Source organism: Tenrec ecaudatus, chromosome X (genome assembly GCF_050624435.1).
Source record: "Tenrec ecaudatus isolate mTenEca1 chromosome X, mTenEca1.hap1, whole genome shotgun sequence".
NCBI classification, from domain to species: domain Eukaryota; kingdom Metazoa; phylum Chordata; class Mammalia; order Afrosoricida; family Tenrecidae; genus Tenrec; species Tenrec ecaudatus.
The window spans coordinates 15824973-15840218 of NC_134548.1; the positions used below are offsets into that span (position 1 = coordinate 15824973).

The 15246-nt window shown below is 46.5% G+C and overlaps 1 protein-coding gene across 1 annotated transcript in view; it reads right to left on the minus strand.

Moving 5' to 3' along the window:
- MAP3K15 (mitogen-activated protein kinase kinase kinase 15) overlaps nucleotides 1-15246 on the minus strand; it is a 95739-nt gene that overhangs the window by 41252 nt on the left and 39241 nt on the right. Inside the window, exons 7-9 of the mRNA XM_075538821.1 lie at nucleotides 5154-5324; nucleotides 2077-2189; nucleotides 1472-1631 (exon numbers count right to left, since the gene is read on the minus strand). Of these exons, the coding sequence (XP_075394936.1) occupies nucleotides 1472-1631; nucleotides 2077-2189; nucleotides 5154-5324 (444 nt within the window). The remainder of the gene's footprint in view (nucleotides 1-1471; nucleotides 1632-2076; nucleotides 2190-5153; nucleotides 5325-15246) is intronic.

Here is a 15246-nt window from a genome sequence, read left to right on the forward strand (position 1 = left end):
CTGCCCCTCTGGTTACCAAGTGTGGTGTCCTTCTCAGGGACAGGTGACTTGTGCTGTTGTCATGCTGGAAGCCAGGACACTGGTCATTTCAAATATTGGCAGGGTCACCCAGAGTGAGCAGGTTTCAGCAGAGTTCCCAGGCTGAGAACAGATGATGGAGAAAGAATGGGCTGCACCACTTCGAGGAACGAGAGTAAGGGCATCCAAGGGCAATTCCCGGGCCCCATCCCATAGCTCCCTATGGGCATGCTTTTAGTTTTACTCTCTACTTTTCCCACTAATTGCACTGTGTTCTAGTGCCACAGAGTGGAAGGGAAGGGTGGCTCAAGTGGGAGATTCTCATCTTCAGCGTGAGAGACCTGGGTTTGCCACCCAGCTAAAAAAGCAGTGACCACCCATCTGTTCTGGAGGTGTGCCTGCAGCTATGATGCTGACCAGGTATCAGCAGAGCTTCCAAACTTAGGGGGAGGCAGAAAAAGGGCCTGGTGGGCAGTTCCCAAAATCAGGTCGTGAGAACCTTATGAGTGACAGCAGTCTAATCCCATGGTGCCTGGAGTCACCATAAGTTGAAGGCTGACGCATTGACAGCAAGCAGAAACACAGAAGATTGTTCTGTTCTTGGGTACCTAGATGACCAAGAGAAATTAATAAGGATGGAGAGCCCAGTATCTCAGGGATAATGTATACAGGGACAGACAATGTGTGTGTGGGCAAGAGAGCAAGCGAGCCAGTGTCTTCCCTCCTGTGACAGTTGAGATGTGTGACAACTTGGCTGGACCAGGATTCTCAGTGGTTTGCCAGTTGAGGCCTAGGAATCCCCCATGTTGTTCCCTGTAATATGGAATCAATTCCAAGATGGGATCTGTTATGGCAGATAAAGGAAGAAAGAAGCAACCCTCTTAATTCAGATCACAGCCCTGATACAACTGAAAGGGGGGTTCCTTGGGAGTGTGACCTACTTCCTACAGATGTTGTCCTTGGGAAAAGCTTGCTTGCTTTTTTTTAACTAACACTGGATCCTGCAACTGGCTCGTGGGCCTCCAGTTCTCTGGGATTGAAGCCAACGGCCCGCCATGTTGCCTGCCACCACCACTGGATCCACGCACCTCTGCAGCCTGTGATGTTCCTGCCAATCCCAGGTTCATCAGGAGATCCCTCTAACCTCACATATACTCCATGGACTTGAAACTCGACTGGACTGCTCTGCTTCTACTATAGTGCAAATCATTTTCTTGATATCATTTTCTTTGCGTACTTACACATATTAATGCCACTGGTATTCCTTCCCTGGAGAACCCAGCCTAATATGCCTTGTCAGAGTGGTTGTGTCAGTCTACGCTTGCTTTAACGAAGAGATCAGAAGGGAAAACAACAACTGTTCATAGTCTTGAGGTTTACGCTTTCTCGGAGGCTAACATTTAAGTGCATCCATAGCTACTGAGACAGATGGCAAGATGCCAACGAGACTCACCAGACAGGAGGCTTCAGTTTGAACAATTTCTCTGCTGCCTGGACAGCCTTCCCGGCATCACTGGCCAACATGCTCACGATGAAGAACTGCCCTACATCCCAGTAATTGCTCATTTTCTCCAAGCTCCCTTTTCTTCCCAGCAAGCTGTTCAGCCGGACACCTTAAAGAGTTTGAATGTTAAGAGAAGTTAAAAAAAAAAAAGCGTGCTGGCTTTGATTGTTATGATGTTGACCTTCACATATAAGAAAAAGCAGGTCTTCTACTTTGGTGACTCTCTTGGATGTGTGGCTAAAAAAGTAAACATTTCTTTGGAAATAGAATGCCAGTTATTTGAATTTTTCCCCCTAAATGCTGAACTGTGATCAAAGCAGCAACATCTGCAATGGATCAAACAATACCAGTTGCCATCGAATGGTCAGGCTCACTTGTGCTGCAGTACAACTGTGTTCCATAAGCTTTGCAATGGCCGATCTGGGGAAAGGGGTTCACCAGGCCTTACTTCCTAAGAGCCTTTGGGTAGGCTTTCAAACACCTCCAACTTTTTGGTCAGCAACCAGCTGCGTAACAGCTGACAGCACCTGGGGACTCGCCACTCATAGCTTTACCTATTTTCCTTAGTTCCATGGACGTTTCAAATTGTTGCCCAGCAACTAGCAGCAAAATTGCCAGGTTGATTCCTGAATAGAGAGATGACTGCAGCTCAAATCCTTTGCGATACCTGTAATTACAGAGCCACCACATTCTTATTTTGCCATATTACATTGTAACAAACAAAATGTGGACATAATGGTGCAAACCACAAGCGTGAAAATTGCTGCCATAGCCATTCTTCCGGTACAGAGGAGGGAAGGTCTCAAAGACCATGAGCAGAGGAAATAGAGGCTCTCCAAAAGATGGGACCCCAGGACTTTATCTGCCTCGGGCACAGCTGTGCTCTGAACCCAAAGGCCTTGGCATCTAGGCTGGCATGGTAGTGGATCTGTGCCCAGCAGCTGGGCTGGAGGCATCATTGGAGCTGGGCTGGCAAGATGGCCAGCTAGAGTTGCTGCCCATGCCCTGTACACCCCCATCCCCACAGCTGCTCCTTCTGCGAGCCCACCTGGCCACCTGCTGCTGCCTTCAAACCCAGAGAGGACCCCACAGTACCTTTAGAAATCCAATCTTTAAATACCTGCAAGTGACTATCTGAGAAGAATATTAGCATAGTACCGGATGCAACGTCGCATGGTACGTACACGTGTTACTGATGAAAAGACGTACCAGAAGAAAACGAAATCAAAACCAAGGCAGCCAATCGCAAAGTGCAATTCATGGCAACTTGAATTGACACACGTCAGGGACTACCTGCATGGACCAAGTGTTCTTCTCTTTCCTGAGAAAATATGAGCAGTGCAACCAGGAACTCATTTCAATCAATGAAGTAATGCTGCAGATGCATGCCTTTAAGTGGCACTGGACAAGGTGGGGTCACAGGCTCGGGATCCCGAGTTGTGGGGTAGCTAGAATCACAGAATTAAACTGGATTGCGGCACCAGCATAAGCACTCTTCCAACAATGGGGGTTTCATCTCCAAACTACATCCAAATTCCGAGGTCTCATGACCACCACCCTGGTCTCCCCACAATTACTGTAACAGCACCCATCTGTTCCCAATTCCATCCCTGCCCCCAGGACAAGCCCTTTAATGGCTACCAATTCCTCCCATCCCAGCAGGGGTGCTGAAATGATTCTGTCCCCCCTCCCACCAGAGATAAACTCCATTTTTCCCACTCTCTGAATCTGGTTGGTCTGAGATTGCCTGTAACCCAGAGCCTGCGGCAGAGATGACGTCATAAGTCTTCAGAAGCCAAAGCCTCCAGAGACCTGTGCCTTTCACCTTTGCTGTATTCCCAATACAGCCCACCCCGGTGGGAAGCTGGTCTAGCTGGCGAGAGGCCGCATGGTGGAGAACCAAGCACGCCACCCACCAGCGAGAGCTCTTGGTCAGCTGACCCACAGGTAGGGGTGAGCCATGCACCCTTCTAGGGACTTCCATCCCACTGACTCTCCAAGTTGAGTTCACCTTCAGGAGCTAGAAGAGGAGTTGCCTGGTCAACCGACAGGACGATGGAGGGAAAAAAAACATTGCTTTAACCCACTATGAGGAGGCCTGGTGATGTAGTGGTTACACGGTGGGCCGCACCAGACGCTCCATGGGAGAAAGAGGACTTGCTACTCCTGCTAAGCCGAGGGCAATGAATGTATAAGGGTGCTTTACTCAATTTATGTGTGTATGGATAAGAGTTGTATGAGCTCCAATAAAAAGATTAAATTAAAAAAAAGAGTTACAGTCTCTTGCTCATCAGAAACATGGGTGAAGGAAGATGGTGGACGGTATAAGATATGACAATAATAACTGATAATTTATCAAGGGTTCATGAGGGTGAAGGAGGGAAAAAATGGGGAGCTGATCCCAAGGGCTCAAGTAGAAAACAAATGCGTTGCAAAAGCTGATGGCAACATATGTACAAATGTGCTTGACACGGTGGACGGATGGATTGAGAAAAGAGCTTTGAGAGGCCCCAATAAAATGAGTAAAAAATACAATTAACAAATAAAAAGCCTCCGAAATTCACAGCAACGGTCTTACCCTGGCCTATGGGGTCACTATGAGTCAGCATCGACTCGAGGGCAGTGAGTTTGGAGTGGGTGGAGTCACCGTCGAGATTTGGGGGCTGTTTGTGGTACAGCAAAAACATTATACCCCCACCAGTTCATTCTTTGCGCAGCAGTGAGAACATCCCGCCCCGTCTAGTCACGTCTCAGCTCAACACCCTCCAAAGCTCAACGCCCTGCACTCAATAGTCCAACCTAAAATTCCTTTGGTTCTTCATGGGCCTTCTCGCTTCTCATTTCTTGGCATTCTGTCCCTTGTTCACTCCTGCTGCCCTCCCTCCTCCCCCCTCTAGTGGCCCGCCTTCTTCCTCAGGGGCTTTGTTCTTTTTTTTCCTCTCTCTCCTGCCATTCTTTTTCACCTCCTTCACAATTTCTTCATGTCTACTGACCTTATTGCAAACCACCCCCACCCTTCTCCCCCCACCCCCCCCCCGCTCACCTCCACCCCACGGCCCTCCCCACTAGCTGACAGCCTAAATGTTTTCTCTGTCCGACTGCCCTTACCAGCAACACAAGGCCCAGGAGTCGGAGTCAGGCCAGCAGGTTTCCAAAGCGGTTGTCTTTACAGGAGCAGAATGCCCTGGCTGCTCTCCCATAATGCCACTCGGAGGGCTCGACCCACCAAACTTTCAGGTTAGCAACCGCGCACTTAAAACATGGGGCAAATTCTCTGCTGTGACCTCAACATGGAAAAAACTTCCTAGCATGAGTAGACACTCAATAAATAGCTCCTGAATAAATCAATACATAGATCAACACCTCGAGTAGAAGCTTCTATACAAGGATCTGCAAGGAACAGCCGGGAAGAAGTGTGCTGAGCCTTCCTCTGACCCCATCACCAAGATGCCCTGTGAGAAAATACCCCCTCCCAAAGGGATTCTGGGAACCTCAATGCAGTCTTTACTAATCTGTTTTCAATTGTTGACAGATAGGCAGATGCTCATCCATAGGGACAAGATCTGGCCCCTGGGCTTATCTGCCGCTGTCCCTTGGAGAGACCACGAGCGGCTTAAGGCCGAGGGCTTACCACGCAATGGCACTGTCTCGGCTGGAGTCGTCTGTGCAGTCAGAATCCAGGAAGATGTCCTTGTAGATCCTCCCGCACAGGCAGAACATGTCCGGGGCTGGGTGGTCACAGCTCTGCAGCACCTGGAGCATGACTTGAAGGGCCTTCTCCCGGTCACCCCCACTATTCCTCCTGCAAGGCACAGGCCACCAACATCAGCAGGGCTGCAGTCATGACACACGACGACCTGTGCGCTCATTCTGCTCACGAACTGGGCAGAAGGGAGCCCGTTTGAGCAAGGCAACACATTCTAACTGGGAGTTCATTTTCGGTTGTAAAGGTGGCAGCTGCTTAAGGGCCACATCAGTAAGGACCATCAATCCTTACACTTGATCCTTCCTATTTAAAATGAGACCTAGACTGTGAAAAGCATAAGCGAATTCTTTTCAAGGTCAAAAGATAAATCTGGTAGTCTGGAACAGCCTGGTATGCATGCCAAAGCTGGGCAGGGCTGGGGAAGGATGCCACGTGAGGACTATGGCAAAGAACACGGGTTGTACCACGGACTGCCTGAAGGATGCTCAAATCTGTCTTGAAGGAACTACAGCCAGGATGATGTTCCTGAAGAGTGAGGATGAAGAGGCTTTGCTCCCTTCCTTTGGCCATGTTATCAGGGGGGCACCTGATGTCTGGATGTTTTATAAAACCAAAAAAAAAAAAATACCTTCATTGCTCAAGCTATTTCTAGAACCCAAAGCCAAAAGGCCCAATGTAAGTTTTCTGACTCTCTTCAGCGTCCCAATTTCAGAAAGTCAAGATGAATGCCGGGATGCAGCTCAGCATTTCCCTTATCGGCAATGCCCTGGCAAGGTCAGTGGTTCAAACACACCAGCCAGTTCTCAGGAGAAAGAGGAGGTTGTCAATTCCCATAAAGATTTACCGTCTCAGAAGCCCTGCAGAGTCCCTGTGAATGGAAATCGACTTGATGATGTAAATGTAACCACCAGCATGAAGAGGGACGAAGGGGCATAGAACTTGTTAAATTGCATCATAGGAATATGATGCGCAAAATTCAGAATGCTGTATATTCTACAAGCCAAAAGCTTCTTCAATTATATGGAAAATGAAAAGAATGAGATAGGAAAACCTATAAACCTTGTCTGGGTTGTTATTCAAACAAACCCAGGGGGGAAAGCAGACAGACAAAACCTGAACACCAACACCGAGGGATGAGTGCTCATTTTTAGGTAAGATGACATCAACATCACTGTAATTCTTTTCAAAGTATGTTGAACAACCAGTGGCCTCTCTATGGGTGAGATGATTTTGCTTCCTAATACATTCCCTGTTGGGGCAATTCAGTGTCCAGGGAGTGGGTGGGAGAATGGAGGGACAAGACTGACCATGTGATAATTACTCAAGCGGAGTCCAGTGTGGGAGTCCCTGCTTTTAAATATGTTTGAAATTTTCCATTAAAAACATTAACAGGTACCTATCAGACTGCCTGAACAACCAATTCTACGGCTACGATCTCTAACACAGCAACAATTGGCACACACAACCAAGATTTTGGAACATATTCACTGTATCATTGTCATTATGAAAATTTTGACATGGCTCCAATTCCATACACAGAAGAATGGCAAAATATAGCAATGGAGTTATCTCTGAGAGTACCAGGCAACTCTTACAAAAAGGTAGACCTGTATGAAATGATACAGACAGATTCCCATACACTTCACTGGAGGGAAAACAGAATATCCAAGTATGGCATGGAAAACTACTATTGACATCTATGTTTATCAGTATAGACTAAAGCTTCAAAAGTTTATTTTAATCACTTTATTGGGACCTCCTACAGCTTTTATCACAATCCATCCATCCATCGTGTCAAGCACATTTGTACATTTGTTGCCATCATCATTCTCAAGACATTTTCATTCTACTTGAGTCCTTGGTATCAGCTCCTCGTTTTTTCCCCTCCCTTACAAACCTTTGATACTTTATAAATTATTTTTTCAATGTCTTACACTGTCCAATATCTCCCTTCACCTACTTTTCTATTGTCCGTTCCCCAAGAAGGGGGTTATATGTAGACATTGTGATTGGTTCCCCCTTTCTCTCCCCACCCTCCCCTTATTCTCCTGGTATCCCTATTCTCTTTGTTTGCCCTGAGGGGTTTATCTATTCTGAATTCCCTGTGTTGCGGGCTCTTGTTTGCAGCAGTGTGCATGCTGTGGTCTAATCAGATTTGTAAGGTAGAATTGAGGTCATGATAGTGGGGGGAAGGAAGCATTAAAGAACTAGAGGAAAGTTGTGTATGTTCCATTGGTGCTATACTGCACCTTGATCGGCTCATCTCTTCCTTGTTACCTTTCTGTGAGGGGATGTCCAATTGTTTACAGATGGGCTTTGTGTCTCCACTTCATGCTACCCTCCCCAATTCACATTGGATATGCTTTTGTTCTGTGTCTTATATGCCTAATACCTGATCCCTCTTTTCTGTTGTCCGTCCCCCAGGGAGCAGGTCACATGTAGATCCTTGTAATCAGTTCCCCCTTACCACCCCACCCTCCATCCACCCTCCCTGTATCGCCACTCTCACCACTGGTCCTGAAGGGATCATCTGCCCTGGATTCCCTGGGTTTCCAGTTCCTATCTGTACCAGTGTACATCCTCTGGTCTAGCCAGACTTATAAGGTAGAACTGGGATCATGATAGTGGTAGGGAGGAAGCATTTAGGAACTAGATGAAAGTTGTATGTCTCATCATGCAACCTTAATTCTTAACATATAGATATGAGTACATATATCTATTCCCCTCTCATATTTACATATGCACATGCCTGTATTTAGACCTCTATTGTCCTTTGCCTCCTGGTTCTTTCCTCTATTTTCTTTCACTTTCCTTTTGACCCACCATCATGTCATTTGGGTTTAGTAATTCCTTGCTGCTATATTGCCCTTGATTAAGCCCTACTAGTTATCCTACTCTCTTCTTTCCATTGATTTTAGTTCACTTGTTCCTTTTCCTGAGTTAGTTCCCCTACTGCCCCCCCCACCTTCCTTCCTCCTACTCCCCTTCTCCCATAACCCCCCGGAACCATTGGACCTGTTCTTTTCATCTCCGAATTGTTTATCCCACCTATCTTATCTATATAGACATGCAGATACATTAATACGTGCCAAAAACAGACAAATCCAAATAAAGCAACAAAGGAAGTCAAGACCAACAAACAACAACAAAACAACCAAATGAAAGCCACTGATAAAAAGCCACTAGTTATAAGCCTATAACTAGTTCAAGGTCTGTTTGTTGGCCTTTATGAGTGTTCTCCAGTCGAATCTGATGGGGTGCCACACGGTGTCTCCAACGTCTATTTTTTGGTATTCCTCAGAGATTTAATCACTTTGCTCCCCTTGCTGCTGTCGCATACCCTTAGTGTTTTGCCCCAGTGTGATGGGGTCAGATTTGGAACAATTCCTGCACTGTCTCCAGTGTTGTCCCCAGTAGCACTATGGTTCAGTGAGGGACGTCATGTCTCGTGGTGGAGGTCCTATGGTCCTCTCTGTGCATTCTTTGCTCTGAGCAGAAATATCATCCTTGGCGGGAAAGTTACTTATGGAAACTATCCAGGAAACCACTGCTGGGATGGTCCTGTGAATACTCAAGCCCATTTTTGTGAAATGGGGGAAGAGATTGTTTTCTTTAATTTCTTGAGACTTTTACAACAGGCTCTGCTGTGCTTTTGATTATTGTAAAAGTATGTCCTTTCCAATTCAACATTTTTCACACAAGTAATTTATAGGTATTCATTGCCTTAACCATGTTGTACAACCATCACCTCCAATTGATGCCAAATTTCCCATCACCATAAAAGAAACTGCAGCTTCCCAAACAACATCTCCCTCTTGCGCTAGTCCCTGATAACCTAGACTTTCTTTCCTGGGAGCATCCACCTCCAAAAACTACTCTGCTACCCAGGAAGACAGACGAGTACTTTAAAACAGTCTTTCTGAAGCAGGTTTACATGAACAAATGAAGTCCTACAGATAATTAGTTCTTCTTTGAGCAACTCTTTTCTCAAGTATCCCAATGACCATCCCATAAGTAGTCCCATTCTGGATGCATGAAAGAGCAGCTCATTCATTTTATTGGAGGATGGTTAAATTCATGTTATATAATGGAGGGCTTCAGGCACAGGGTTTAAGTCTCTTGTGGAACCCAGCTTGGGCTGGAGCTAATCTAGAAAGGTGGCATCTAGGTGGAGCTAATCTAGAAAGGTGGCATCTAGGTGGAGCTAATCTAGAAAGGAAGCCTCAAATAAGTAAGGCTGGATTTCAACTCGGGCTCTTAATATTTTTCCACTTTGGTCCTGTTGTAATTCATTAGACCTTTTTGCTCTGTCTCAAGAGTGTTCAATTTAACCAGCCTGCAAACCAGCTCTATTAATAAATGTACACCCAGGATATGCTTTCATTTTTAAGACCCGACAGATACCAATTGAACTCATTTGTACTAAAGTATTTAATTTCTGGATTCTGGGATAAGAACATGGTAAGAGTAAGCCTTTAATAAGGTACATTTCTGCATGTGTGATGAGCCAACTTTTAAAGCAGCAGTTCTCAACCTTTCACAGGACTCATCTGATTCATAACAGCAGCAAATTTACAATTATGAAATAGCAATCAAAATAATTTTATGATGGGGGGTGGTCACCACAACATGAACTGTATTAAAGGCTCACATCACAGCATTAGGAAGGTTGAGAACCACTGTTTTAAGTTGTGAATGTCACTTAACTCTCCTAACTGTTCACTACTGATGCGAGTCCAGGTGACCGGGTTTGCATGTTTGGTTTAGAGAGGTTTTGAAGAGGATCCTGTTACACCCCTAGTTCCTTCCCATTTGTAATATTAATATGAGACTCGGCAGGGTGACCCAAAAGATCTCTGGAGCATAGCCAAAAACAAACAAAAAACTCTCATCACTTCGGTGTTTAATACATTAGCTTTCAGATCTGCTGACCATTTCCAGGTGGCAGTGCATTGGGCTGAAAACAGCAACGGTTTTAGTTTAAAATCACCAGCTGCTCCGCAGGAGAAATTTGAACAAGGCTTTCTACTGCCGCGAAGAGTTACAGCCTCAGAAACACGAGGGGAGGTCTACTTTGTCCCAAAGGGTCCCTATGAGTATCAACTTGATGGCAGCAAGTTTGGTTTGGGGAGAGAGGGGGAAAAGGTAACCAGCAACAAGCTCACAGATAGAACAAAAGGTACTGTATAATTAGGCAGCAACATCTGTTTCACAACTAATAGAAGGAAAGAAACTACTAGTCACAAAGGTAACCGGATGCTAAAAATCACCTGAGTAGCCAGACTAATGAAATCCGAGTTTCCTAAAAAAAAAAAAAAAAGAAGAAAAGAAAAAAAAGAAATCCGAGTTTCCAGAGATGGGACCAAGGTGCCCGTGTTTCTTAGCCTAGGCAAACATCTGTCATTGCTAAAGCCACCGGTATGTTCTTAGTCCTCATCTTATTTGATCTGCCAACAGCAGTGGACGGTTGCATGTGCTTTCTTCCTGAAATCTCCTCCGACCTTAATCTATTTTTCTACTTGCTATGTGGCTAGGGAAAAAAAAAATCACCTGAGCTCCCAGACTAAGACAGGCTAGAAAGACAGGCCTGATGAGCTACTTCTGAAAAGCAGCCAACAAACTGCCCATCCCCCCACCCCCAGCCTCTGAATTGCAGCAGGGCAGTCCCCAACACAAGAACACTTTATTACTTTGACTTTTCCAACACTGGAGAAGACTGTTCCTCTTCAACTACTCTAGCTCCCTTTGGAAAACCACCCAGGGTCATCAGTTTGAAAGCCAGCTACATTCTGATGGCCCTCAAATGTCTTAGCTTCAACAAGGGCTCTCCTCCAAACTCATACAGCCGACTGCAGTCTCATCAGTCTCACCTGGATGTCAAACACCTCAAACTTAACTAAGTCGAAAACAAACCAAACCAGTCATAAGCCTCCCTTTACACGTGATCCCCACCAACCCCCACCCCTGGCTTATTTAAGGGCTGATCTGAGTTTGTCTTAATGAGTCTTACCTATTTTACTTCTAGGTTCTGATATCCATTGCAATGGTTACACAGGTAATATGATTTAAGGTGGTTTTTTTAAAGGAAGTTAAGAGGTGGTAATGCAAGTGAGAAATGCCCAGGATACAGTTGGTCATCGGGACTGTATTACGAGTGCCCAAAGGGCATAACCGCTCCCCTGTAAGTCTCAGGCCAAAGGCATTCAGCTAAAGTTCCATAGGTCAGCAAACCTACCTCCCAGAATTAAGTGCCCAGAGACACCCCACTACTATAAGGCTCAGCTCAAAGGCCCTTAGCTCCACTTCCGTGAGTCAGCAAGCCTAGCATGCCCAATTAAATGCCCAGAAGCACCGCATTCCAGAAACCAGCCTCCTGCCCCAAAGCACTCAGAGATTTACTTGTTCTGTGGCCTGGGATGTCCACCACTGTTTCACACTCTGGCTCCTGGTTTTGCTGCTGCTCCTCTGGTGTCACAGCTGTCTTTGGGACCCACAAGTTCACTGTGCAGGGATCTTGGGTCCTGAGGACACGCGCTCCACTCCCGGCTCTTGTTGGTCATGAGATCCAGACTCCTGCTTCTCAGAGGGCTCATTTTACACGCAGAGCATGATGGGCAGCCTGTGGGTCCTACTCACAGGTGAATGCTATCAGTATCTTTCGCTCTCCAGCTTCACAATTATTCACAGATGAATCCTATTCGGTACACACACACACACACACACACACACACACACACACACCACCCCCACCCCCACCCCACACCCCCGCTTACCAGACCCATGCAGGAAAAGGCCATTGGGGGAAAGTTAGAGACTGGCTAGAAGAGCCACGTGACATCATTCCCTGCCCTCCATGTTATTCAGGCCAAGCATTTCAGAGCTGTGCTTGATTCGGACATCTTTAATTCAATCAGCACATTCTGCTGGACTTATTTCAAAACAGATTCCCAATTGGCCCAAGTCTTTATGACTTCCATGATTACCACACTGCTTCGAGGCACCTCCACTATGTGCTTCCCCTCCACCGTCCACCCCTCTTCTCAGAGAGTAGGCAGAGTGACCCTGCTAAGCGCCCGTGTTAAAGCATATGTATCACCCCTGTAACTCATCACCTGTGGAACTGCCAGGGGCATCTCATGTCAGAGCAAACGCCAATGCTCCTTCCAATGGTCTCCAAGGCTCTCCAAGACCTGCTTCCCCGGTACTTCTCCAACCCCCTCTCTCTCACCCACCCCCATCAGCTCCTCTGCTCCACCAACTGCCTTTCCTCCTATTCACCTCCAACTCCGCTTCAGTAGCGCAGTCCTCCCAGACAAAAGCACCCCGAAACCTTTGCTCTTGCCAATCCCCCTGCTTGGGATGCTCGTGGCCACCATCCGCCCCTGGTGTGTTCCCTCACCTCTTTCTGATCTTTCTTACATATCACTCCACCCAGTCTTACCTGAGCCCCCAACTTGGTATAGCTGCTTCCTCCTCCTCCTGGGTCCACCTGCTAAGCCTACCCTGGTTTATTACAGGCTCCTTAGCCATTTCGGTGACTCGTGCTCCATATTTCAATGGAAGCTTCAACAGGGAGGGGCTTCCGTCTCGCTTTCTTTGCTGCTTTACCCACAACTTAGAACTGGGTCTGTGAATGAAGGTCTGTGCAATGCATGGCACACGGAAGCCGAACCACACGCCCTGACGTGGAAAGCTGTCCCACGGCTGGGGGCTCAGTGGAGAAAAGAAGGGAATACCACCTGCCTAGCTTAGACACACACACACACACACACACACACACACACACACACACACATCTCAAGGCGCCACTTGAAAAGGTTCATGGAAAAAGTCTATAGTCATCCCACAAACCACACACACACACACACACACACACACACACACATCCAATCTCCCACAAACCACACACACACACACACACACACACATCCATTCTCCCACAACCCACACACACGCGCACACACACACACACATCCATTCTCCCACAACCCACACACACACACACACACATCCATTCTCCCACAACCCCCCCCCACACACATTCATTCTCCCACAACCCACACACACGCGCACACACACACACATCCATTCTCCCACAACCCACACACACACACACATCCATTCTCCCACAACCCACACACACGCACACACACACACATCCATTCTCCCACAACCCACACACACACACACACATCCATTCTCCCACAACCCCCCCCCACACACACACACATCCATTCTCCCACAACCCACACACACGCACACACACACACATCCAATCTCCCACAAACCACACACACACATATCCATTCTCCCACAAACCACACACACACATCCATTCACACACACACACACACACACACATATTTGTAACCAGAAAGGTTTCAATGATTTATTTTACCCATCGTGAAAAGAATCACAACAGAGCATGCACCAAATCAATGCTTTCTACATGGATACAGTTGGTTCCATAGTTTTAAAAGCCTACCATATAGATTTCAATATGTAAACACACACACACAATCACCGGGTTGAATACGCAACAAACTGCTAAGCTGTTAATTTCTAGAACATGAATGGGATTGGGGATCAGAGTTAAATGTATTTTTCTGCAATAAAAACTGACAAATACACCCATGTATTATTTGCATAATAAAATGAAGGCAGTAAAACCAGAACCCTGACTGGGATTGTCTTGAGGTATTTTCTGGGTATTTTCCCACCCTGAAGCGGCTGTTCGATTTTGAGCAAATCACTTATTTTTCTCTCTGCCTCTGTCTTTTTTAAATAAATCACTTTATTGGGGCTCTTACAGCTCTTATACCAGCCCATACATCAATTGCATCAAACACATTTGTACATATATTGCCAACATTTTCAAAACATTTTCTTTCTGCTTAAGCCCTTAGATATCAGCTCCTTTTTCCCCCCTCCTCCCACCCTTGTGACCTGATACATTATAAGTTATTATTTTCATATCTTGCACTGTCTACTGTCTCCTTTCACCCATGTTTCTGTTGTTCATCCCCCTGGGGTGGGGAGTAGTTCTTCATCTATCATTGTGATCCGTTCCCCCTTTATCTCCCTCTTGTGCCTCCTACTTTTTAATATCTGAAAACCCTGTAGACTTTTCTCCCTCAGGATTGCAATGAGCTACAAGTTTGCCAGAGAGCACTCTTTGGCCATCCCCCATCCTGTCTGCCCTGTCACCTCTAAGAGGACGATTACTGGGGTGGAGAGGGAGATGGACAGATATGGACCCATTCCCTAAGCCAGTGCTGAGCATTAACAAGCCAAAGGTCTCATTAGACTATGCTTTCTAGAACAATCTTTGTCTTGGGTCACCTGTCAAAACCCTTTTTAGACTGTGGATGAGTAAAATGTGGCAAATGAATCCACTCAACCATTGAAAAAATTAAACAAACTTGTTGCTAGGGTGCGGATTCTGACTGGTAAGCCCTACAGCACAGATTAGAACAGCCCTGTGTGATTTCCAAGGCCAGGGTCTTTACAGGGAGCAGGACATCGGGGCTGTTTCCCCATAGAGCAGCTGGTAGGTTTGAACCACAAACCTCAGTTAGCAGCCGAGCTCTCAACTGCGGGGCTCCCAGAATTCATTCCTTCGGCCTCAACCAGAGAGAGAAAGGAAAGCTTCTCACACACCACCACCACCACCCACACACACACAACAAGGCTGGACCTTAAGGAGATTATGGGGCAGGAAGTAAAACCATAAAAGGACAAATATGGCTGGACCTGCCTTACATGAGACATCTAGAAGAGCCAAATTCAGAAAGTAGATTCGAATGTAGCAGGGGATAGGGGGATGGGGCAACCAGGAGTTATTGCTTTATCGTTTCTCTGTGGGGTGATGCAAACAACGGCGGAAACAGTGGCGGTGGTTACACAACACTCTGAATGTAATGGAATTAATGCCACCAAAATGGGCACGCACCATGTCAGGGGCCTCTTTTACAGTATGTGTTTACCACCATCAAATTCAAAGAGAACTGTCTTATTT